Source organism: Trachinotus anak, unplaced genomic scaffold, assembly GCF_046630095.1.
Source record: "Trachinotus anak isolate AG129_WGS33_773 ecotype Australia unplaced genomic scaffold, CSIRO_AGI_Tana_v1 ptg000005l, whole genome shotgun sequence".
NCBI classification, from domain to species: domain Eukaryota; kingdom Metazoa; phylum Chordata; class Actinopteri; order Carangiformes; family Carangidae; genus Trachinotus; species Trachinotus anak.
The window spans coordinates 972327-996162 of NW_027273856.1; the positions used below are offsets into that span (position 1 = coordinate 972327).

The 23836-nt window shown below is 40.5% G+C and overlaps 1 protein-coding gene and 1 long non-coding RNA gene across 22 annotated transcripts in view; one reads left to right on the forward strand and one right to left on the reverse strand.

Annotated features, from left to right (window-relative positions):
- The window catches only part of LOC139621280 (uncharacterized), a 563233-nt gene that overhangs the window by 346442 nt on the left and 192955 nt on the right, over window positions 1-23836 (reverse strand). The gene's annotated exons all lie outside the window — the stretch shown is intronic.
- Window positions 1-23836, forward strand: part of LOC139621276 (receptor-type tyrosine-protein phosphatase delta-like) — a 345696-nt gene that overhangs the window by 252544 nt on the left and 69316 nt on the right. For all 21 annotated transcript variants that reach the window (XM_071477579.1, XM_071477582.1, XM_071477583.1 and 18 more), the window contains 2 exons: window positions 21236-21381; window positions 23368-23509. In XM_071477579.1, coding sequence (XP_071333680.1) covers window positions 21236-21381; window positions 23368-23509 — 288 coding nt within the window. The remainder of the gene's footprint in view (window positions 1-21235; window positions 21382-23367; window positions 23510-23836) is intronic.

Here is a 23836-nt window from a genome sequence, read left to right on the forward strand (position 1 = left end):
TTGTCTTCTCCCCACCTTCTCCTTGCTGTTTGGAAGCAGTGCAATAGCCCCTTCCAGCGTCTCAAAAGCTCCTTAATTTCCTCTACTGTGCCGCAGCATATGCATAAGCAGCCCAGACACTCTGGGGTTCTCTCCCCATCTGTGGTGTGCACTGAGGACCAAAAAGACCTCCACTCAATTTCGTCCGCTCCAGACTAACCCCTCGGCACCAAAATCCCACTGCATTTCTGAAGGGAAAGCTGCCCTCTGTTGGTGCTCTGGATCCATTTGGGTGTGAGCAAGCCTCCGGCTGTGGATATGGTGGAGGATATGAGACATGCGAGAGCAGAAAATGGCTGAGTCGGCCTGTTCAACAGATGGCACGATCCTCGGAGCCAGTCCTACTCGCTACCTCACACAGTGGCTGCTGCAGCCCCCCTCTCAAGAAAAATGTCAATCAGGGCCCCTAATAAACACACATTTCTGTTAATGTATTAATTGGAGTGCTACCAAATGTGTTCCCTCTGCAAATGTTTCCAAATGAGACCTGTATGTAGCTGGGAGGAACATAATGGAGTAAAACGTCATCTTAAAGGATAGTGTAGCTGTGTTTCTCTGTTTGGTCTGTTGGTTTGTTTTCACTGTCATTGTTTTGTCTTTGGCCTTCTCTCTCTGTTGCTCTCTCTCGTTTTCTCCTTCACCCTATCCCTTCGCTCTTCAAATGCAGCCCATTTAATTTGTGTGGCAAATTGGGCTTGGCAATAGCTTGAAAGGGGGGCATAATTGTCCCTGGTGAGCCAAGGGGACAGAGCGCAAGAGAGAGCAGGGAGGCAACAAACAATTCCTCTGTGTCATTTGCCGAACAGTAATACAAAAAGGAAACGTTGGAAGATGAGAGGAGCGCTGGAAGCATTTAACATCTCCACCTGGGCAGGGATGAAGCAGGCTAAAACTTTGGTGTGGAAAACAGCACTAAATAACCTGGGTGTTCATTAACATGATAGATTTAGTTTCACAAGCCTGACACTGATATGGAGTAAAAACAAACCTGGTGTTTGAAGTTGAGGAAAGTGTCTCACCGTGTGTGTGACTTGGACGTTTCCCACAGGCCTCATTTAGTGATTGAGCTACAGTATACATACATCAACCTATAATGATTGAGCTACATTACCAGAGTGTAAGTGTAAAAGTGAAAATTACTGCTGTGGGACTTTTTTTTTTGAAAATGAAAAAAATTCATTAAAAATAATGCTGTTCAAAAAGTATTGACAATATGCTGAGCTACATCTGTAGGGAAAATTAGGGTACAAACACTTTTTAGCCTGCCATACCACACACTGTGCTGGACCATGTCAAACACTGGGCTCAATAGTGTTTTAATTGATTTCTCCCATTGCTGATGGATGGCATGGAGAATCCCAGAGAGCCAGCACGCTCCTCTTTAACATGTCAAATGTGTATCGACAGGCTCCTCCAGCCTCTCTAAACGTTAAGATGTTAACACCCAAACCTAATTTCTCCCACTTATGCTTATTTACAGGCAGCTGTGTATACAGACACATGCACACAAATGCATTCGCTCACAGCATCCACAGGCATCTAATGTATGTGCAGTCCTTTTTGAGCCAGCAAATGTGAACCACATGAGACGAAAACAGCAAGTCGTCTATTGATGCAGCACTTTTTTTGAGCCACTGCAGTGTGAAAACAGTAAGATGGGGTAGGGTGGGGGCACAATTACTCTACTTAAAGACAGTCTTATTTGAATGTTTGTTCAATGATCAGAGAAGTTTTTCTCTCCTCTGTCAGTGACTTAAAATTGGACTCTTTTTATGTTGTTTTCCACTGTTCCACTGTTGTTCACTGGAAGATATGCAGAGGCAAGTTATACCTTTATGATTCAAGAGCGTGTATTGCTCTATTAGGAGTGATTTGGTTAGGGGTACTGCAGTAACAATCCAACAGCAATTGCCAGCTGGTGTAATATTTTGAGAGTGGAATGCAGATGATCATAAGTACGATCGCTAGTGGTGTTTGGATATCAGTACAAAGACACACACGCACACAAAAATAAATAAATAAATGAATAAAATAAGAGAGTTGCATGCTGGGATGGACAAGTATACATAAGCATGCACACACAAAGATACACACTGCTATTCCCATGAACACAAAACTGTTATCATGAAACACAATAAAGCAGCTACACTGCTGATACATATAAATGAATGGACAAGTTCCAAATACATGCACACACATGCACGCACACATACCCCCTCTACAGGATCACCTTGTAGCAAGTCCAAAAGCTAATGATACTTTATTCCCCAGATGACATCAGGCTGTAATATGTGTGTTTTATGCATGCCTGGCCTAATATGAATTATTGTAAAATAGTGTTGTATTTGCATATGAGCTTCCGGGCTGTACTGGAATTAGCATTTTTACAACAGCTCAAATTAAATCCCTCTGCTTAATTTGCCTGCATGCTAATTTGATTTAAATTGAGTCTATTCCGTTCCCTTTTACACTCATACCCACACAGTGCTAACATACAAGCCAGACACACACACACACACACACACACACACACACACACACACACTAATTCAAGTACATGCACACATATGAACACACACTATGTACTCTTAAGAGCTACAGCCTACATTCATCCCCCCCACACACTGCCTGGTACACACTGAATTAGACACACAAATAAACACATACCTTACATGTTTGTGTATCCACAGAAAATGACATGAAAGCAAGAGGTGAGCAGGACTCATAACTGTTCTGATCCAAATTTTAAATCACTGCAATCCCCTCCCACAGTGTACCACCTCATTTATCATTCTGCCGGACACTGCTCAAGTGGAAATCTCATTGTTGGCTCCACTCGTTCATTTCAAAACGTGTCTTAGTACAGTACATCTTTAAAACCAGCATCTTCAGAGAGAAGACAGTACGCATCATGTTCACACTTCAAATAAATGTGGTGAAAACACCTTCGGCTGAGTGTGCCAGCACTTAATTACCATCTAGTTGTTTGGATGAAGACCTTGTGACAAGACCGGGAATCTGAGATAAAACAATGTTATCAGTGCAATGCAAGATGCTTCTTGCTTGCAGGTTGAACGAAATGAGTAAGAAGTCATTATCATTTTCTTTGGCGGAGAATGCCTGAACCAACTCCACGTCAACAATGTGCTGTGCAATTACGTCTAAAGGTTGTATCAGGCCCATGATTAACTCCATGAATGCCGATTTCTCTGGCAACTACACCCAAGTGTATTATTTAAGGCCATTAGCTTCATCTATGGATTGCAGTCATTTTGCCTTGCACTTAGACCAAAGAATCGCACAAAAGCCAAGCAATTTCCACCACACTCCTGACCCTCCCACTCTCAAGAAAAGAAGATAATCACATACAATATGGAGATGTTGTACAGGCCCAGATGCAGGTAATTAAAGGCTAGCCCCAAGCCACTAATGCTATATCTAAGTGCACTTATGTCTCCAAGACACATTGACTTGAAAATAGTGGGGTAATTTAACCATTCTGTACCATTCATATCTCAGAGTGGGAATATTGACAAGACAAAAGCACCACATAAGCCAAAGTGTAAATCCACTGGAGTGGCAATCAACAAACACCCAGAATCCTTTTCCCTAAATCCATATATTTGAATACCTCTACATGAAATGACTGGCTCTATCATACTGTGAAATGGTATGGATTTCAGTCAGTCTGGCACCTCCTTATCTGTCGTTTGAGCATTTAAAGCACCGAAAAAACAATAGAGGGCCATGTTAACACTGCACCAGACTAGGTTTCTATACTTACACTGTCTCACTGACTCTCACACGCACACTCTCACACAAAGGGTACCTTGTAGCATGCCTTTGAAGCTGGGATCAGCCCATGAGCTGAGCACAATGCCAGCTGTTTTGCATCTGCTGGGCTTACACTTGGCATGATTCTAGCCTTGTTGGCATATGTACTAAATCTGATCACCATCCATACGCTATGCCAGTGAACTGTATAACAATGCAGGTGTTTCGTGACATTGCCACAGTGACAGTGCAATTAATGGATTGATGCTGTAGCTGCAGCAATGGGATTACTGGACCAGTCAAGTCTGAAATACATCAGAGTTTGCTGCACTGATGATGTTTTACCGCAGTGTACAATGAAGAGCGAAAGTACATATTATCTACACATACATGTGCCCTAAGATAGGTAAATCATACAAACAGACAAGATGGTAAAAGATGGTGATTTAAAATATGAGTCAAAATGACAGGAAATTGTCTGTAGTGTATTCTTGCAGTGGGGACTGATTTATTTCCCAACTGTGGATTGACTCATTAAGGACATTCTGCACACAAGTATCCCAGAATTATTGGTCATTTATTGCAGGTTCGGCTAAAGCACGACTTTGGCTGCAATACCTTCATGGCTTATTTATCAATTTTGCAAAGTAAGATTTTGCTTAGTAAAGCAGACCCATGATTACAGTTTCAGTGGGTATCAGCACTGAATGGTTTTGAAACATACATCTTAAGCACAGGGCATTTACTAGGATACAGTATGAGTCCAAGTCTGTGTTGTGTATACCACAAGCGAAACCAGTAAAATTTAAACTATAGAGCCAAGAGGTAGATGTACAGTATGACTTTGTGACGGCAGGATTTATTTGTTTTCCTGTTAATTAATTATCTTTCCGAAAATATAAGAGCCACCTGGATTTTGCTGAATGCATCACTTTGACAGGATAAAATCCTACCTCCCGGCTCTGCATGTTTGGAGGGAGGGAGTGTGTCTTTGTGCACTTTTATAGTACACAACAGTCCATTATAAAACCATTTTTGAATTCTCTCTACTTCTGAATCTATGCATCTGTGAGTGTGTGTGGTTGTGTGTGCATGCTTGTGTGGTTAACACCTGGCCCTGGGCCAGAGCTTTGGTCTCACACCAGGGGTCTTAAGAGTGCGACACATTGCACTGATCTCAGCACAGCACATTTGTGTGCCTGTGGGGTATGTTGAGATTCTGCAGTGGGGTTAATGGACTAAACCATTCATCTCCATGGAGTGCCTCAGGGCAATCTCTCAATCCTAGCCAGAAAGCTTACAACTGCACCTTCTTACCTACAGCACTCTCCAACACTGATGCCGATTGGGAATCTTTATGCCCTAAGCTCCTCTTGTCACAGCTGATTTACATTTGGCAGAGTGATCGAGTGAGTGCTCAAAGTCCGCCTTTGGAGAGCTGTCTTTCTCACCTAACACTCTCTCACACACTACATCTGTCACTCTTCTCTGTCACCCCACCCTCTCACTTGTTTGTTTGCTTGCTTACTCATTAACTCACTCTCTTGCGCACTTACTCACACACACTCTGCAACTTACACTTACACCCTCTTTGGCTTCTCTGCGCCATCAAGTGAGTCATGCCATTTGAGGAGCCGAGATTTATTGTGACACACAGCTTTAGTGTGGTGTATTAGTTATGGCAAATGAGAATGAAAGCCTCCGTTGAGAGGTGAAAGTGCTCTCACACCACAGCCAGACCCCATAGGCTTTTCCAGTTGAAACTGAGCCAAGCCCCTGTTTCTAATGGTGCAGCCCTCTAAGTGCCCATCTCATCACACTGTGGAACATGGAATGTGCACTCTTCCACATACACACACAATTACTGAAGGGTCCCTGGACATTTACAAGGTGTTTATCCAGCATCCATCATAACATCCATGAACAGTCTGGTTCTCCTTAGCTTTAATACTCCCTTGGTGGTATCTTTCATGTCATTCATCATTCTCTCGTCTACTCATTAATTTCCACAATCCCCTCCATCACTTGAGTCATGATGAAGAATATTTCAAGTTAAGTATAGATAATATATGTACAACAGAGAGGTAGTGAAACATTTGCCTCAAAAGGCAATACCTTATCTGGTTTTCCTCCTTCCCTTTGAATCTTAAAGGCCCAGTAAAGGTGAACACACAGTCCAGCTTATTTCATCATAAAATTTTTGTCCTCTGAAGTTTGATATCATTCATTCCTTATGCAATCCTCTGTTATTCTGCTTATCTCCAGACTTTTATTTCTGCCTCAGTCTGATAGTTAGTTCAAGAGAGAGCATATGGGGGCGTGGGGGAAGAGAGGAGACCGCTGTTGAGCAGACTTGATGATGTCAAGATTTATGCCTACATGGATTTCTTTAAGTACACCTTCCAAATAAGATTTTCCTTCTCTCTTCCTCATGCCCCTCAGAGAGAGGGAAAATAAAACATGATCAGAGTGTCTCACAGAGATTCCTTTTCATTCCTTCACTCTCCTTCCTACCACTGCCTGGGTAAGACAGAAATTTCACACCGCATGATCTGTTGCCTCTCATTACACAGAGTGATGTAATTGGCTGCACTTTTCCCCCGTTGTGATTATTCAAAGAGAGATGTCCACGAAAAGGATAAGCTGTAGTTTTGCCATTAAGTCCCACGGGGAAAGCCCTATTTGTGTCTTTGTTCACGTTAGGCCAACTCCAGTGGGAGGAGAATGGAAACGCCCAGGAGACATCACTCAGTTACCAGGTGCAAAGGGCTACCTAATGACCTGGTTAAACATGGTTAGATGAGATATTTGTAAGTGTTCAAGAGAATACTGGTTCTACAAATTGCGCTCATCCTGCATCAAATACAGGTTTCAAAATCTCATTCTCGAGCAATGTATTGGCTTTGAAATGCACATAGAACATAAGATAATGACAATAAATTATAATGATCATAATTAAAGAAATTTTTATTTTGCAATTTAATGTCATTTTTTATGTGTGACAGTGTGCACAAACATGCATGCACATTCATTTTATTGTACACACTCCGTCATACAGTCAGTGATATGTGCACATTACTCATGGAAACAGTATGTATGTTCGGAGCAGGAGCAGCAATGTAAGGTTGTATACAAATCCATAGTCTGAGAAGTATATAAGTATAAAAAATAGTGCTGTTCTCCACACACATACTGAACACCTAATGGAACCAAGAGATGGACACAACATGGCATATCTGTAATAATATGCTTTCATTCTCCATTACTGCCAAAGAGTGCCACTGATCAGATGGTCTGGAAAATCCACTTTGACCTATGCTAAAAATAACTATTCTGTGATGTCTGCCTCAGTAATGTGCTATATTTATAGTGTACAAATAAAAGAGAGGACACTCACAGTTATTAGTAAGACATCTTGAAAATAAAATAAATCAATCAAAATATGCATATGCTATGGGCAGTGATAGATTAGTTGTGGGTATATAGCAAAGACAGTTAAACATGGGGGTGAAAGAGCATAGATGGAGATTACAAGAGTGGATGGACTGACTTCTAGAGGCATTCAAATCAGATCAGGTGATATGAATGAAGGAAAAGCAAAGCTAATGTAGCTTCTTTTATGTTTCTTCACTGCTTAGTCACAATTTATCTTTTTTCACCCCCTTTCTTTTTCTTTCTTTTGCAGAGCTCAAAGATAATTTCCAAAAAAGTAATCCTGGAGTCTACAGCTTTAATCTTACAGATATGATGAGCTTCCTGACATCTTATGAAATGATCTCAACCCTTTTTTAAGAATCTGAAATTTGATAATGAAAGTCAAAGGTAAACAGATTAAAGACATTGCAGTTGGGATTGAATGTCACATTTTGATCTTATTTCAAGTCTCTTGTCACACACAATGAAAAATGTCAACTTTTATCAAGAAAGTATTAGTTGTTAAATTTAACTTCAACCAACTTCCATCAAAGCGGGGAGTCAACATTGCAGAGCTATATGAATTAAGTGTGTTTTTATTTGTGTGCACAACAGGAAGCATTCTGGTTGTTTTACTTTTGGCTGGTGGCATCGTGATCATTATTATTATTATCATTATTATTATTTTTATTGTTATAGCAAATGGAAAGGGAAGCATTATTGGGGAAAAATTGAAGAATAATGCAGGTCTATACTGTGTACTGGGTAGGAAAAATTGAGCTGAAAATGCAATCTTCTGTTAAAATTGTAATCCAATGCAACAGACAGTAAGGCAATGAGCAGTGAAAATAACCCAGGTCCAGGCGACTTAGTAGTAATCAATTGGATGCATAGTGACTAAAGCGATTCAGGGATGGAGATGGGAGTCACAATAATAGCAAACAAAAAAGCAAAACAGAACCATGAGAGGGTATTCTTATCTCAAGATGACTGCTATCTCATGGAAGACAGCCACTTTTGTTTTGCCATGCCTCTTTGTGTGGCGTCTTTGAAATCCACAAGGGCCCGTTACACAGCATTCATTTTGTTTCATCACTCGCACAAAGGCTTGACTGACATTATTTCAGATAGTTTGTTTCAGGTACAATGAGAGTAATTATTCAGGCTGCATTGAGAACAGAGAGAGTACCAACAGAAAGTAAGCAATATTACTGCCAATGATAGAATATTACAGCAACTTGCTAATAAAAGCAACACAAATAACTGCATTTTTTTGTGCCCCCATTTCATCAATAAGCTGCTCCTGCATCATGCACTGGCTTTCTGAGGCTCACTAGTAAATGAGAAAGTTTGAGAAGCACCAGGCTGTAATGAGCACAGGGTCATATCTTTGGTCAAGGTCACTTGTGGTGACAGCATCACAACAAGACAACAACATTTGGGTTTGAGTCAGTTAATGAGCAGAAATGTAAGTAAAAGTTGCCACACACTGGCACTAAAACTTGTCGAGCATCCAAAGCACCCTTTGGTCCCCAGGAAAGTTTAAAACTGCAGGAGAGAGCAAAGTTTTTCAGCTTAGGTATACAGTATCTACTTATTTTTATCCTTGCCATAATGTATTCAGGTACAGTGGAGCCCATGTCCATCACTTCAGGAAGCCATAGAGTGTGCCCTCGGTCATGCATGCAGAAAAGCATGTTCCTGTTTACTGCAGTCCTGCTACTGTTCCCAGTTGCCTCCTTTTTTTCCCACCCTACACAGGGCTTCTCAGAAAGTAGATCTATCCACCCGGTCACTGCTCTACATCTGTACAAGATCTGGAAATATCGATTAGGTGATAATTAAATTGTCCACCCCAGCTTGATATGGATTAATAATTGGCCACTAATGCCCTCCTGACATTTTGCTGCATCGACTCGATACTGTTTGCAGCACTGTGCCGATAATTATGATGCTTGGCATTCTTCATTTTGTCCCTAATGAGACCAATCAGAGTTGGCTCTACTTTTGCTTAAGAATTAGAAAGGAGTGAGAAAGGAGGATAGATTTTCTCTTTGGTTCCATTATTCAATGCTTGGGCCTTATCACAGAGATATTCCCCCTGTCGTACAGGAGTGTTAATTTTCTTACATTGCTCATTTCTTGATGTATAATCAGTGCTTCATCAGAATAGATATAGACTGTTATATTATGTTGTTCCAAATCACATAAAGAGGACATCTTTGGACAAAACAACAGCACCACTAGGAGTACTATAAATACTGAGATGAGAAGGTGGTATGGGCATTGTGCCACATCACTGCTTCGACTTCCTCACTGCCATCTGTGAGTGTTCCTCCACTGGCATTCTCACAAAAGGCCTTTTGTGCATTTTTCACCTTTGTCCCTGTTTGCTAGGTTTAATTAGGTTATTTACTTGAGCCTCACCTCCTAGAGTTTCATTATAGTGGGCATTGCAGATAGGGCTTCACACAGGGCAGGGGCAGATAAAAAGTTAGGACAAAAGATGATAAATGTCGCGAGTGGGGACCGGAATGCAATCTGGCTGCCACGATGCAGAGATGCTCTAATGGCTTCCCAGCAAGGAAGGGGGAAGGCACTGTCGAGATGGCAACGTGATAAATGGTGCCGGGATGGCTGTAAGGACTGTAGGCAACACAAAGAAAAAGAAAAGAGTCATGGAAGGAGGAAAAAACGGAGATGACCACAAAATGGAATCTAATTAATCTGGACTTGGTTCCCCCTCCTGACAAATTCAGTGCAGAAGAAGAAGGGGAAGGGAAATTGTTTTTTATGGACGTGTTCACCCAACCCCCCCGACCCCCACCCCATTGCCTTCCTACCATTCCACTTTCCTCTTAGGTTGAAATGGCAAAGGGACGTATGAGTTCTGACAATGCTCCTACACCTGTGGAATGATTAATGACAGCGGACTCACCTTACACGCTGCAGAGTGAAAGTATCTGCTCCAAAAACACATCAAGGAGAACTCTGATACAAACATAATTCTTCTGCTGTTCACCTGTTCATTAGGATTTTAAATCCTTTTAAGTGTAATACTACTCATTGTGGAATTGTGGACATTTTTGTTTTCACTAAAGAACACAATGCTACTTTTTCTGTACTGTATTAACTTCCGTAATGGTTTCTCAACAGTAAAAATATACCACATTACATGGCATTCATGCAAGTTACATTGTAACAATAGCAATATTGTAATGTAGGATTAGTTAGTTAGATACAAAATAGACAGAAAGAGTGAGCATGAGTGAAGAATGGGAAGAGAAAGACTCACACAGGGATCAATGCATGGATAAAACTGCATTAGTGAAAAAAATGACTCAATGAGATGTATAGTATGTTGAAGTGATGTAGGTACATGATAGATATACAAGTGTTCACAGAAACTAATCTAGATAACACATTAAAGTTGTCCTCACATGAAGAAGGCTGTGCTAGTCCAGGTAATTCATGGACAGAGTTTGTAACTTTGACAATATAACCTGATCTGATGTATTTCAGTTCCCTTAATGTGATTATTCGGATAACAAATTACACTTATTGAACTAGTTACAACTACCTCTCTATCAGTTTTACTCTCAGTCATAAATCAGTCCCGTTGTGTTCACTTTGTGTGTTTAAATGCACTAGATTTCATAGAATATTCATGAAGTTAACAATCATGCCGAGTCAATGTGCCAGGCTTACTATTTAACCTTTAATCTATGTGAGAAAACGAATGAAGTCATTACTTACCGAGGACAATAGTACCTTGTGGCATTTTGTGACAATGTCATTGGCTTTTTACTCTCTCCCTCACAGTTTCACTACTCCACATTAAAAACCAATAGCCCCAGCCATTACTCACAGTTTTGCTTTTAGAATTATCCAGGCAACTGTGAGAAAGGAATTGTAGATCAATAGGTCTTTATATTTTACAGGGAAATTTGTTCCTTAACTAGCAAATTTATGATCAGTACGGCACTCTCCCCTCACAAATATACAAGCGCATTGTCCAGACCCACAGTTGAATGTCTGTACAGTATTTGCATGCACATTTCACATGATTATATACATGCATTTAATACACACATAAGAACCACACACATTTTCTTGCCCAGTGGCCTAGAGCCCATTACTGTTGGCAAACATTTGCACTTGAGGCCAACGCCTATGTGTACCCTCTCGCTCTGTCAACCGAGGCTCAGTTTGGCGAAGTGTGAAAAGGACTAAGAGGAGAAGCGTAATCAACTCCACCAGTCCAAAGGCCACATCTCCGGTCCCCAACAGCCTGGTACCCTAAAGAGGATCCTCATCTTTAGAAATCTACCCCCTTTCTTTTCATGCAGCCTCAGAGAAATGACACAATACTCAACTAAATTGCTCATGGAAATGCAGTTGGAAATATATAGTATACATGAACCCTGTGGAAGTACTTGTTTTATAGATTTCATAACAGCTAAGATTTTTATAAAGCTGTCACCAGTTCAAAGTATGTAGCTCCCTTTTGTTTGGTTTCTGTTTTCATCAGTTGCCTCTCACATAGTAATTCAAATAGCCATCTGTGGTTTTCCTTACTTGTTTTAACAGATTTCCAGCCTGAACAAAGTTGTGTATTTTACCTCTAATGCGACACAAATATTTCCAAGGTTAATACAATTGTATTTTGTATTTTCAATGGAAAACAGACCTTTTCAAAAGAAAAAAAAAGAAAAAGTGAAAGTCTTGAAACTAGCTGTGTGATGCTATGGAATATTTCCTAACAGGTTAATGCATACTAATGCAAGGAATTCACCTTAAAAATGTGTCTCTAAGAGTATCTAGAAACACCCACACACTGTAAACAGACAGACACACACAGTCATCCCCTTTACACTTCTACTCATCTCCCAATGAATCATCCCCACATCCACACACATCAAGAAAGAGCCTTTCAAAAGTGATCTGAAGCACTTAATTTCACTGGATTATTTTAATTATGTCCCCTGAGGGTTTTTGTTTTTTGCTCCTCGGGTGACACTGCACTGTTTGTTGCCAAATGAAAACCCCCATACGCCAATCTGACCCCGATACCACCCGCCCTCATTTGTTTCCCATCTGTAGCTCTTCAAAGACATAGCCACACGCATCAACTGAACTGTTTTCTTCAGGGGTTTGCAATTAAGAATTCAAAGACCGCAACTTAGATTTACTGCATGTGGTTTAGTTGGAGACATATTAATAATGTGTAGCTGACAAAAGCAACCCACTAATACACAGCTAATGTGTTATTCTGCAGTATTGCATGTCACTCATTTAATGTAAAACAAACTAATTAAAATATAATTAAAAGACTGACAATAAGAATAATGATTTAAATATAATTAATTGTGACAATTATGTGGCATTTTGACTTATATTATATCAAATGCAGTGAGAGGCAATATTTTGACAACAAAAAATAATTTAATTCTTATTAATTAATGCTTGATGAAACTTTGACTAATAAATATTGCTTTAACTAGGGAGCAGCTGGCAAATTGTGAATTGACAGCATAAAGTATATGTATGTGCCCAATGTCATTTGGAAATGAAGCCATTGCACTGCTTCAGTCATTGAACATATAAAAATACTTATCAGTATCTGTTTATCCAGCATTTATAGTTAGCAGCATCAATTATGGTCTCAAAACTGTACAATGCTGTTCTTACAGTTAATCACTTCTACCAAATAGCAGAGGGTCACTGAAAGTTTCCAGAATGTTTATATGCTACTCTCATTGTTGGCTTCAGAAAGGAAAAGGTGATTTTTCCACAAAAAAAATTTTTCAATTACGACCATTTTTCTTCCTCTTTTATATGCAATACTTTCCTTCACAGCTGCATAAAATTAGTGGCCTGTGAAAGGTCACTTTGGTCCTTGAGTGAGGTCCCCCCCCTGTATATTCTTTGTAAAAGGATTTTGTTTTGAAGATAGCCATGACTACACCTGGTTGCAAAGGAAAGTGTGCAGAGAGATTCCCCTTCCTGGGGTTCTGGTGAACTGCAGTTTAATTTGGATGTTTGCATGTACAGTAGACATGGAAAAATGAGAACTAAAGCCCAATTTATTTCTCCTAAAAAAGCTTGGTTTAGGTGTGACCTGGTTTGCTGAACTTAGGAACATTCGCAGGATATCTGAGCTGCTCAAAGGAAGCCAGTTGTCATCAAGCAGGATTGCTAGAGCATGAGCTAGTTTGCCTATAAGCGCCTGAGAAAACAGTGCAGGGAATGTGTCACTTCTTATGGCCTGACAACTGGCATCTATCGGAAATGGCTTGGCACTACTTATCCATAAAATTAGAGTCTGTTTAAATATACGATGTCGAATCCCTGGAATGATTTGCTACATAATCCATCTCTGCTCCTACGGAGACAAATATGAGGCAAGCTTTTCCGCTCCGTGGTTGAGGGCAAAGACAATTATGTGAAGTTTATGCTACAAAGAAATAGGACAGGCCCAAGCATAGTGAACAGAGCAAGCTGAATATGTTGCTTATTTGATTTTCCATTCTTTTCCCATCCTTATCTTTTGATTTATAATACATCTAGTGAAAAGCTGGCAGCTTTGCAGATTGTCATCTACACATGCTGTCATGGTGATATTTTCTTATCAGTCTCACATAACATGTACATCACATGTGTGGGAGAAGCATGAGCATCATACAAAATCATGTTCTCTTAGTGTCTACATATGTCATTACATTGGCAGTAAGCTGACATGGCCAAAGACTGTTTATCACTTTTGCCATTTTTAACATCTTTTCAAGTCTGTGCAGCCCCAGCATGATAACTACTGGCCATTTTGCTGCAGCACTGCCATTTAATAAATCGTTCAATTGCTGAGTGGATAACAGAATGAACGAATGGCTTTCTGTGTTAGTGGCTGCCACTGCCTATCCTATCAGATAATTAACTTTTTGCAAATAGACTGCGCTGACTACCAAACAGAGTACGCCTGCACAATTAGAATTACTTATCTGTGTTCTTTCTTTTTTCCAGACGTTGGAGGAAAAACAAACAAGACAAACAAATCCAAATTTCATACTTCTTGCTCGACTGTTTTTTCCTCAAATGGTCACACACGAATTGGCTGCAGATTTGTGTATTCATACACAAATGAACAAGTAATGAATGAGAGAAGATGAAAATGAAGTCTTATTGAAAGTGAAGCCTCTGTATTATTTTGCATCAGCGTTTGACAACCTCAGCCCAGATGTTCAGAATTCCCAACAGGAGGTTCTAGTGTTTTCCAAGTCCCTCTACCTCCCTCTCCCTCCTTTTAGTCTTTTTTTTTTACCCTCGGGCACACAGTCTTGCGCCGACAGTGGCACAATTCAATATTTATATGTTTCCCTCTGTTTGTTTTCCTCTGCAAAGGGAGGTGGGCTTTCATGTGTCTGATTTGCCACAGCAACGATTCAGTTCCAGCTTTTAAAGCGTTGGGGGCCGTTTGAACAAAGCCATCTGTTTTTGAGTGGGCCGTTTTATTAAGTGACAAACTGGATCCTTCTACCTCGCTAATGCGTCCCGTGGGAGACTGTGTGTGTGTGTGTGTGTGTGTGTGTGTGTGTGTCTGGTAGAGAGACACACACAGGAAGAGAGCGAGAGAGAGGTAGAGAGGGTACAAGTTTTCCTCTGCAAACATTGTAATAAACCACTGAAGAGACCACATCACTGATGTAGCTGTCATTGGAGAACTGAAAGGTTTTTGCCTTTTTGGATCTACAATGATAATTGAATAAGGGAGCCTTTCAGCTTCCATCTTATCCCATGAAACACAGGCTAAGAAGTTCAGCACTGTTCCATAAATAACTCTTTATATTTATTTCATGGAACCTTCCAGAATTTTTCATTGTCCCTCACTCTCCAATTTATTAATGTTGTTCACCCATTTGCAATGTTCCCTCCATCCAGTGAGAATATTCTAACACCCGTGAGACTGTGTGTCTGAGCATGTGGGCACATGTGCATGATAGGTTGTGCTTGTGCACCTCTGGAGCCTTTTTCTCCCCATCCTCCCATCTTGTCAGAGAATCTGTCAGTGCGTTGAATGTGGGACAGGAGCATTAACCATTCTTTTTGAAGCTGTTGCTGTTGTCTGTGCAAAAGTGGCCTAACTCCTGCAGAGATATAGCCAGAAGCTCAGACCTTGCATTGCAGTGCCACTGAGCATGAGTAATACACACTGACTGGGGTTAAGAAAGTCCCTTTGGAATATGATTTTTGCAACTGTAGTCATTGGGCTGAATATTTGGCAAAGAGAACACACTGGTGAGTTGTGTATTTTCATGCGTGCTGTAGTTTTCCTGCCTTTGAAGCAATGTTAAGTGATGAAATTTGTTTATTTATTCTCAGTGGCTTATGAGCCACATAAGAGACCCTGACCCTATCATAAAATGGACCTGCAGCCCTGCTATCCATATGCAGTCTCAGTATTAATGTGTCATTAAGCTGCATTCTTGTATATTCTATTGAATTAGTTTTACATAATGACTTATGAATTCTGCTTAGAGAGCATATTTAAGCAGTTGGGAAGGGGGAGCAGTGTGGGAGAAGGCTTGTATTATGAACTTCATTATGTGTGACAAGCAGCACAATATTGATGGAAGAGCGGGTCCCCATCATTGCACTGCATTAAAACCTCTGCAGTGAATTAATGTACTATTCCTGATCCAGTAATTAACAATCATTCGGGGGCCATATCCCTTTTCAAGTAATCACTAATTGCAATAAGAATTTCAGTTTCCATTTAAGGCAAGATTACCGATGAGCATGCAATGCAAATCAGCCAACAGTTCTAATTAAGCTCCGATTCCTTTTCTTTCTTTCTGCCTAGACCCTTTGTGAGCACATACAATGTGGAGTTTGTTTCCTCTGCATTACAAAAGACACATTTTTATCATAATTCTGCAGATAGAGAGCTGTGTAGTGCCCCAAGAAAATGGTTTATGCTTGTGTTTGTTCCATTGATTGGTATGTGTGGTTTATCTTCTCTCTTTTTTTTCCTCATATTTTTTTGCATTGTTTATCTCTGTGTCTGTGTGTCTGCAGAACTACAGTCTGTTTTCTTTTTGGCATGGGGTCAGATGTTTCTGAACAGTGTATAGACAGTTAATTAATCCATAGAGAGGGTGTTGCTCTATAAACTACACATACATAACTGCATCCAACCAACAAACCATCTCTCTGTACCTTTCTGTATTCAAATACTAGGATAATGATATTTCTCCAATGGACTTTAAGAATACTTAACGGCACATACACTATACTAGATGCATCACTTTTGCCCTCTCCCAGTCCAATTTGTGCCACTTGCTGCCATTGTGACAATTCATCAATATCATAGAATTGATATGCTGGGGCTTCAAGATGTTGAATGAGGTTAATGGCATCTTTAAATGCTCTTTTCTTCCACCCGTATGTCCGAAATGGAGCAGGGTATTTGCAGAGTGACACCCAATGTGTTAGGATTAATTATCACCCTCCACAACCCCACCTCACCCAGCAAGTTAAAGATTCAGAGAGGAAATGGCCCCTTTCATGCAAATGAAATTGAATATGTCAGTCAGTTTAATTGTGAAAACCGAGCCATCTTGGACTGGTGTCTGTGCCGCATAGAGGTTCCAACTGAAAGTCGGTTTATTAATGTTCTTCATTCGACTCTTTGATTCATGCTCTTTAATGGCTTGGCAGATCAAACTTTAGTCTGTGGCGAAGTCCTGATGACTTGAAATGTTTTGCCATTATGAATAAAACCCAGACTCTGATGAGTGAGTAAAGCCAATATCAAACAAACTTGTAATGAATGCAGATCCGCAAGATGCACTGAACCCAAGTGTCCTTTGAGTTCAGTATTACGATAAGCTGATATCATTAGCCACAGCACCCAGTTACATGCAGTCCACTTGACTTAGTCTGGCCCTGCAACAGGTACTCAAACATCACTCTCTACAGAGCAGAGGGTTTTAATTCACTGATAGTTCAACCAACAAATACCAAAACAGGGGTATGCAAAGTCAAAGTCAAATCTTGCAGTTTTTTAAATTAGTGTATGTCATGATGCTGCCTCTCCAAGCAGACCTTGACCACAGCAGCTTTATTGAAGCCTAATGTAGCACAGCAGCTACAAGATATTTCCCTACTCATCTTAGGTCTGGTATCATTGGGTTCGTGTTGGACATCTGTCTTTGACATAATAGAGGTGTGCCTGAAGACTTATTGGGTTTTTTCCTTTTCAGTAAAAGCCCACAAACACAACTGTCTGACCTTAAACATTTCCTTTTTTCTCCTGTTACTGTTTCCAAAATGATACTGCACATTAATTTGGTTATGGCCCTGATGCTGAGTGTAACAAGTCTAGTTTACTGGCAGAATTGCTGCAAGTCCAAGAGGCTGACCATAGACCATAGACCAGTACAATGTTGCACAGTGATATTTCTATGGGATTCAAGAGAGAAACATTTAGCCTAAACTCAGGGTAAACAAAGATAGAGCCTAAATGCCCCAGTGTGGTGATGGCATTTGATTGATTAATCCAAACACTTTATTCAAATTCTTAAATACTTTGAAAAAAAAGGGCCAACATGATAAGGATAGTATACAGTAGCAGCAACATTAATAACTTTCAGGATCTGTATTGGTACCACCCACATTGTTGAATACTTCCAATTTCCATTTATGTCTATCCATTAAAAAATATACACTTACAGTCTGCCCCCTCACCCCTGTGGACATGGGTGTTCTTGAGAACAGTAAAGGCTTTCAGTCAGCCAATTATTAACATGGCATTGATCCACGAAAAAGAGAGCAGTGGGATGCTATGAAGAGCGTCTTCCTTTGCAGTGGCAGCAAATAGGAAGAAGGTTACATAATGACTTCAAGGGAGAGCAGGCACAGGCCCATGTCACTAACCTTTTAGCTTGTGACAGGTTTTACACTTCTCATTTGTTTTCTGGCAACAGCTTAGCAGTGGATTAAGAGGTGCCTAGCCACTGTATTAATTCATGCAGATTACGGTTACCTCTCAAAGGAGATGCCAACATGCAGCAGAGGTAACAAGAGCTTTTAATGGCTAGTTCAGATTCAGTGTGTATGATTTAATGCAAAACGTTATGTAATGTTCATACAGTGCAACTTTTACTTTCCATATTCTTGAAAATATTTTTGTCACAAAAAATAACAACTGCCAATTAGAAAAGCAATTTACTGTTGTATGGCATGATGCTGTAAAAGACAAAGACTGCCAGATTTGCCAACACAAATCTGGGCTCCATGGGTAAAGGTTTCTTTGCAATGCATGAGTTTGCACAGTGTTTGGTCATAGACCATATCTTTGTGGATGTTGTCAAGGTGCTAGTCGTGGCTTTGTTCAGAGAAAACTCAAGGTTTCAATCAGTCTCTGTCTACCCGAAGCCATACGAGGAGTCTACCAAAATGGATGTTTGTCAGCAGCAGACCTAAAATGGGGGTATGATGGTGATATCAGCGGCCATGTCTGTGAAAACACCATTACCTCCATGTCACGCCTCAATCACTCCACATTGTGCAATGAATCCACCCCCCAATCCACCTCCTTCCCCTCACCTCCAGTGCTGATCTCCCGTACATGTCGTAGCAGTCTATCATAGCCGGCGCAGGGAGACGCACTGAGCCGTAATGGATGGCCCCGGAGCGAAAACAGCCCCAATAGCATATCAATTACCCATCAGCACCCTCTTGGCTGGATGCCAAGGTGCACCACACCCCAGCCAAGTCAATGAGATAAGGTGCAAATGCAGATATAATGGTGCTTTTTGCCGTGTACAAATTACACAGTGTCAACTTTGCTGCCCACCTGTCGGAGCTGTCAGATGGTGAACGAGAGAGAGATTCTTGGAAGCGTGTCTGTGTGTTTGTTAATGTGTGTATGCGTGTGCGCATGTCATGAGGCAATCAGGTGATTTCTCAGACTCATTTGCCCAGTGGAAGCCCAGCTGCTTGCCTGTTTATCTGTTCGCCCTTTTGATTGCTGACCACACATCTTATGTCACCTCTCCACGAATCCTGCAGGTTAATTTGTCCCTTGCTCACAGTGCTGCTGCCACTGCTGCTGGGCAGTGCAATCTGGGAGGGGGAGTCAGTCTGCACACAGGCAGGCACGCGAACAAGCACAATCACACATTCTCACACACACAGATGAGGTGATTCAGATGGTTGGCATTACTGCAGCTGTGCGGCCACTAATGGCCTGCTGAAGTGATTGATAAAAGGCAAACAGTTGCTCCGCAGGGGGACAGATGGAGCTACACCTCCCACTGAAGCTGGCACTCAAGCTTCAGAGGAAAACACACCAGGGGGGTCTGACTTAGCACTATGGCATTATTGCTACTGAAATTATAAGCCTTGATCATCATGATAAAGTTGGAATGTAAATCTCACAATCAAAATCTCATCAGGAGGAGATGGCTTCCTTTGATTACTCATCACTTTCATGTGATCATTTGATTTTTAGGCAAATGTAATAGAACCATCAGCTCATGTGCAGGAACTGATTGTCACAGAAGGAAAAGAAAGGCAAAACAGAACTCAATTTTTGGAGTTAAGTTAAAAAGTTTAAAAGAGAATTGCTGTAATGGCTGAATTACACTGGCTTAGTTAACAAACTGTTAAAAAAAGAAAATCAAAAAAAAAAAAAACTGCAGGAGCAGGGATGCAGCATCCTTCACTGATGTGGAGATCAGAGCCTGAACAAATGCTATTGTACAGTGTAGTGAAAACACCACAGTAGAAAGGAACTTCATCCACACAAAGCAAACACTGTTCCACTCTGCTGTTCCCTCACCTCCACTCCTCTGCATTTTTAGCATTTCTATCCTTACTGCCTTTACACTTGACTTGTTGTGCTGAATTGAGGGACCAATTAGGAGCAACAGAATGCTTACATCACTAATCAGAGCACTGCAAGGACCTTATCAGGTGCGTGTCCCATTTGCGTGGGGCACAACCACTGCTACGATTGTCGGTCTCCTGGAGATTACTGTTTTCTGCTACTAAACCAAAAAACTTCTGTTTCTCCAAACTGTTAGCCTCTGTTATTAGAAAAATAAAAAAAATGTCTACTTGATTTAAGTCCAGTTGAACAGTATGTGGACAATGTGATGGGTAAATGCTTGTTAACATAGATGAGTTATATGTTGAATGACACATAAAGGACCAGGTTCACACACAATTATTCTTTCACACAAATTATAAGAAATACTGAATGATCTGAACTTTTTTTTTCTCACTTCAGTGAAATTTGTTTCTCACTTGCAAATTAATGCCTAATTACACATTACAAAGCATAAATGTTAAAAATTTGAATTTCCCATATAGCCCTCTTTGCTTTGTTTCTGTACCCTGGTACACATTTACTGATTTTTTTCTGACAATATCAGAGACTGCAATAGCACTTTTTACTGTCACAGAGGTCTGCAGCCTTGACCCAGCTGCTTCTCATTTTCAGTCTAAATAGCTGACACCCAAACTTGCCACATTTCAGAACAAATCAAACATCAAGTATTTTATCTTTTTATTTCTTTTCTCCAACGATTGACCTTAACCTTGTCTGTCTTACCACAAAATTCCCACAAATTTGCCAGAAAGAATTCCTCCCTGAAAGGCAGGCTGTTTATCACCGAATATCCTTCAGATGAGATTTCTGGAGTTCTTTAGAAAGACTTCCAGGGTCAAGATAAAATGCTTTGTACATTCAGCTCCCAAGACCTCTGTCTTTTTACTTCTGATCTCAGCCACTGATCATCTGTTTTCACTCTCACAATAAAGTCAGTACAATCTCTTGTCTTGACCTCCAAAGACAATCCTCTTAACAGCCACATGCTGAAATCTGCAACTTTGTTACTTTCTAGCGTGTGGCTTGATAAGAGAGATTAATTGCTCTGTCTGCAATGCTTAGCTTGCTCACTAACTATTTTTTGTTATCTTTTATTCTGTTTCTGTCTCTCTCCAGCACCACCAAGGTTTTTAAGAACCCCCAATGACCAAACAGGCGTGCAAGGAGGCGTGGCATCCTTCATCTGCCAAGCCACAGGAGATCCACGGCCGAAGATTGTGTGGAACAAGAAGGGGAAGAAAGTCAGCAACCAGAGATTTGAGGTATTAGGTCTATTGTTCTGATGTAAAATGCTCGACAAAATGAGAATGCCTCAGCACTGCTTTTGGCTCTGCTTGCACATAATCCATCGCGCCAAGCCTTGCTCACTTGCTTTTCGCCCTGACATGCCACCATGCATTAGCAGGCTCTAATAATCATGCTGGCTAGCCTTTTAAACATGCATGAGTTTTAATGAGCAAGTATACAAAAGATCGGGGGACAGAGTTGTAATTAAATCAAAGACAAGAAAAGAGCAATTGGATGGAAAAAAAAAAAAAAAAACAACTTGTGGTGTGACCCAGATACCTACATTAGCATCACGCCATATTTGCCAGCTTTATGCAAAGTGAAGGAGGAAGTAGTACTTTCACTTCGAAATATCCTTTTGCTTTGTGGCATCTTTATCTAAATGCATGTCCTACCCTCCTTATTTTGGCTGAAGCTTTGTTTTCTGGTCAGCTTTAATCTACATTACCCATGAGAAATAACATCATCGCAGAACACTGATAAGATTTCTATTAATTTCTGTGTCACTCCTCAGGACTATAATGGTGTCACATTTTTTTCCCTCTGCTCTAGATGCCATATTTGCTTGCTACTGCACAGTGGCAATGGCTTAACGGAGCTTGGAGACCTCTTCCAGTCTTTTATTTGCGTCTCATGCCCACAGAAATCTAATCTTATCAGAGTTCATCACGTTTGCATTGCACGTTGTGCTGAATGCTAACATACTAATTTTCATTCACTCGTTGCCTCAATGGGCTTTCTGGCCGCCACCATTCCATAGCCATTCAATCATGTATTGCAGCCTCATCTTCTAACAAAAACCCATTTCCTTTTCGAAAACTCGCAACTTCCTTTCTAATTCACTCTTCAGCTTTGACTAAGAAAGGAGGCTGTTTTTTCATCACCTGCTGTCAGCTTGAATGCCAACACCGCTATAGCTTGGCCAATGAAATGTTGAAATATATTGTTAACTAACACATGCACAGATGTATTGTGAAGTTTAAAAATGTTCGTAGGCCTCTGTGTGATTGTGCGTGTGTGTATGTGTGTGTGTGTGTGTGGTGGTGTGTATGTGTGTGTGTGAAGCAAAGGTCTCAGGCCTATCTTTATTGAAATCTACCTCTATGCTTAAAAGAGATTGAGTTATGACACAGGGCTTTCTAAACTCAGTGAGTATACAAAATGTAGCATGCAAAAATAGCTGATTAAGCTACAACAAACACCTGTTTGTGAACATTTTATGTGTCGTTCATCCAATACAGTCGGTCCTGTCTTTTGTACCACTATCTCACCCCATGGTACAACTGTCCGTAACCGTTTATCAAGCCACCTTTAACTGTTTGTGCTTGTTTCTGTCCCATTGACACAATCCAGTGTGATGCATTTTTCAAGGGATAGAGTGTTAACTTTAAGAGTGGGACATATTCAGATTTAAATTTTTCTCCACAAGCCAATATCTGAGCAGAAATTCTCTAACCAAGATAACTTTCCCCATTCTTAAAGTTAGTCAGCCGCATCAATTATTTTTACCAATTAATGCACAAAGTGAAGTTCCACATCAGACCTACTTCATGTACCAGAGGACAGCACATGTGAACACATGGATCTAGTACATATCTACAACGAATAAGCAAAAAACAATTTAAACGCAAATATGCTCAATACTTACATATTTACTGTATTAGCCTTCAAATACTGCACAGTTACTGAAGTTACTCTTTGCACTTGTACAGTCTTTAAGACAATATTCACAATTGAACACAAAATCACAAGAGTTTAATGCAAAGGTAGTCAGCAACTTTTGTTTATGTCATAGGAAGCACCTTGTGTCAGTCACCATCGGTGTTGTTAGCCAAATGTCCTCAAGAGTTTTTTTTTTTGTTTTTGTTTTTTATGTTTGTTTTTTGTTTCTCTGCAGAAGGTCCCTCACCCATTGTGAACAAAAAATCTCCTTTAACATATCCTGTCTCTCGCACCTGCAGGTGATTGAGTTCGATGACGGCTCTGGTTCAGTGCTAAGAATTCAGCCATTGCGCACGCCACGAGATGAAGCCATATATGAATGCGTCGCCTCCAACAGTGTTGGAGAGACGAGCGCTACCACCAGACTCACTGTTTTACGTGGTAGGTCCTTCTCAGCAACCCCAAAAGACAAAAAAAACATACACCACTAACATGCCCCTTTTCTCCCAGCTAACCAGGTAAGCTTGCATTTACTTGTTTTATGTCTGTCCTGTCCTCTTTTCTTTGTTTCTCACTGTCACACTGCACAGTCAAACCCAATTAGAGACTCTGGTTACAGTCAAGTTGTGTATTCTAACTTGATAAGATTTAGTCCATTAGCCATTTAGCCAAGTAAGTTTCCATTTCTAAGTGACTTAAGTCATTTGCATACAGATTCCTGACACAATAATTAAGATGCCAGTTAAATTATGCAAATAGCCATCCATT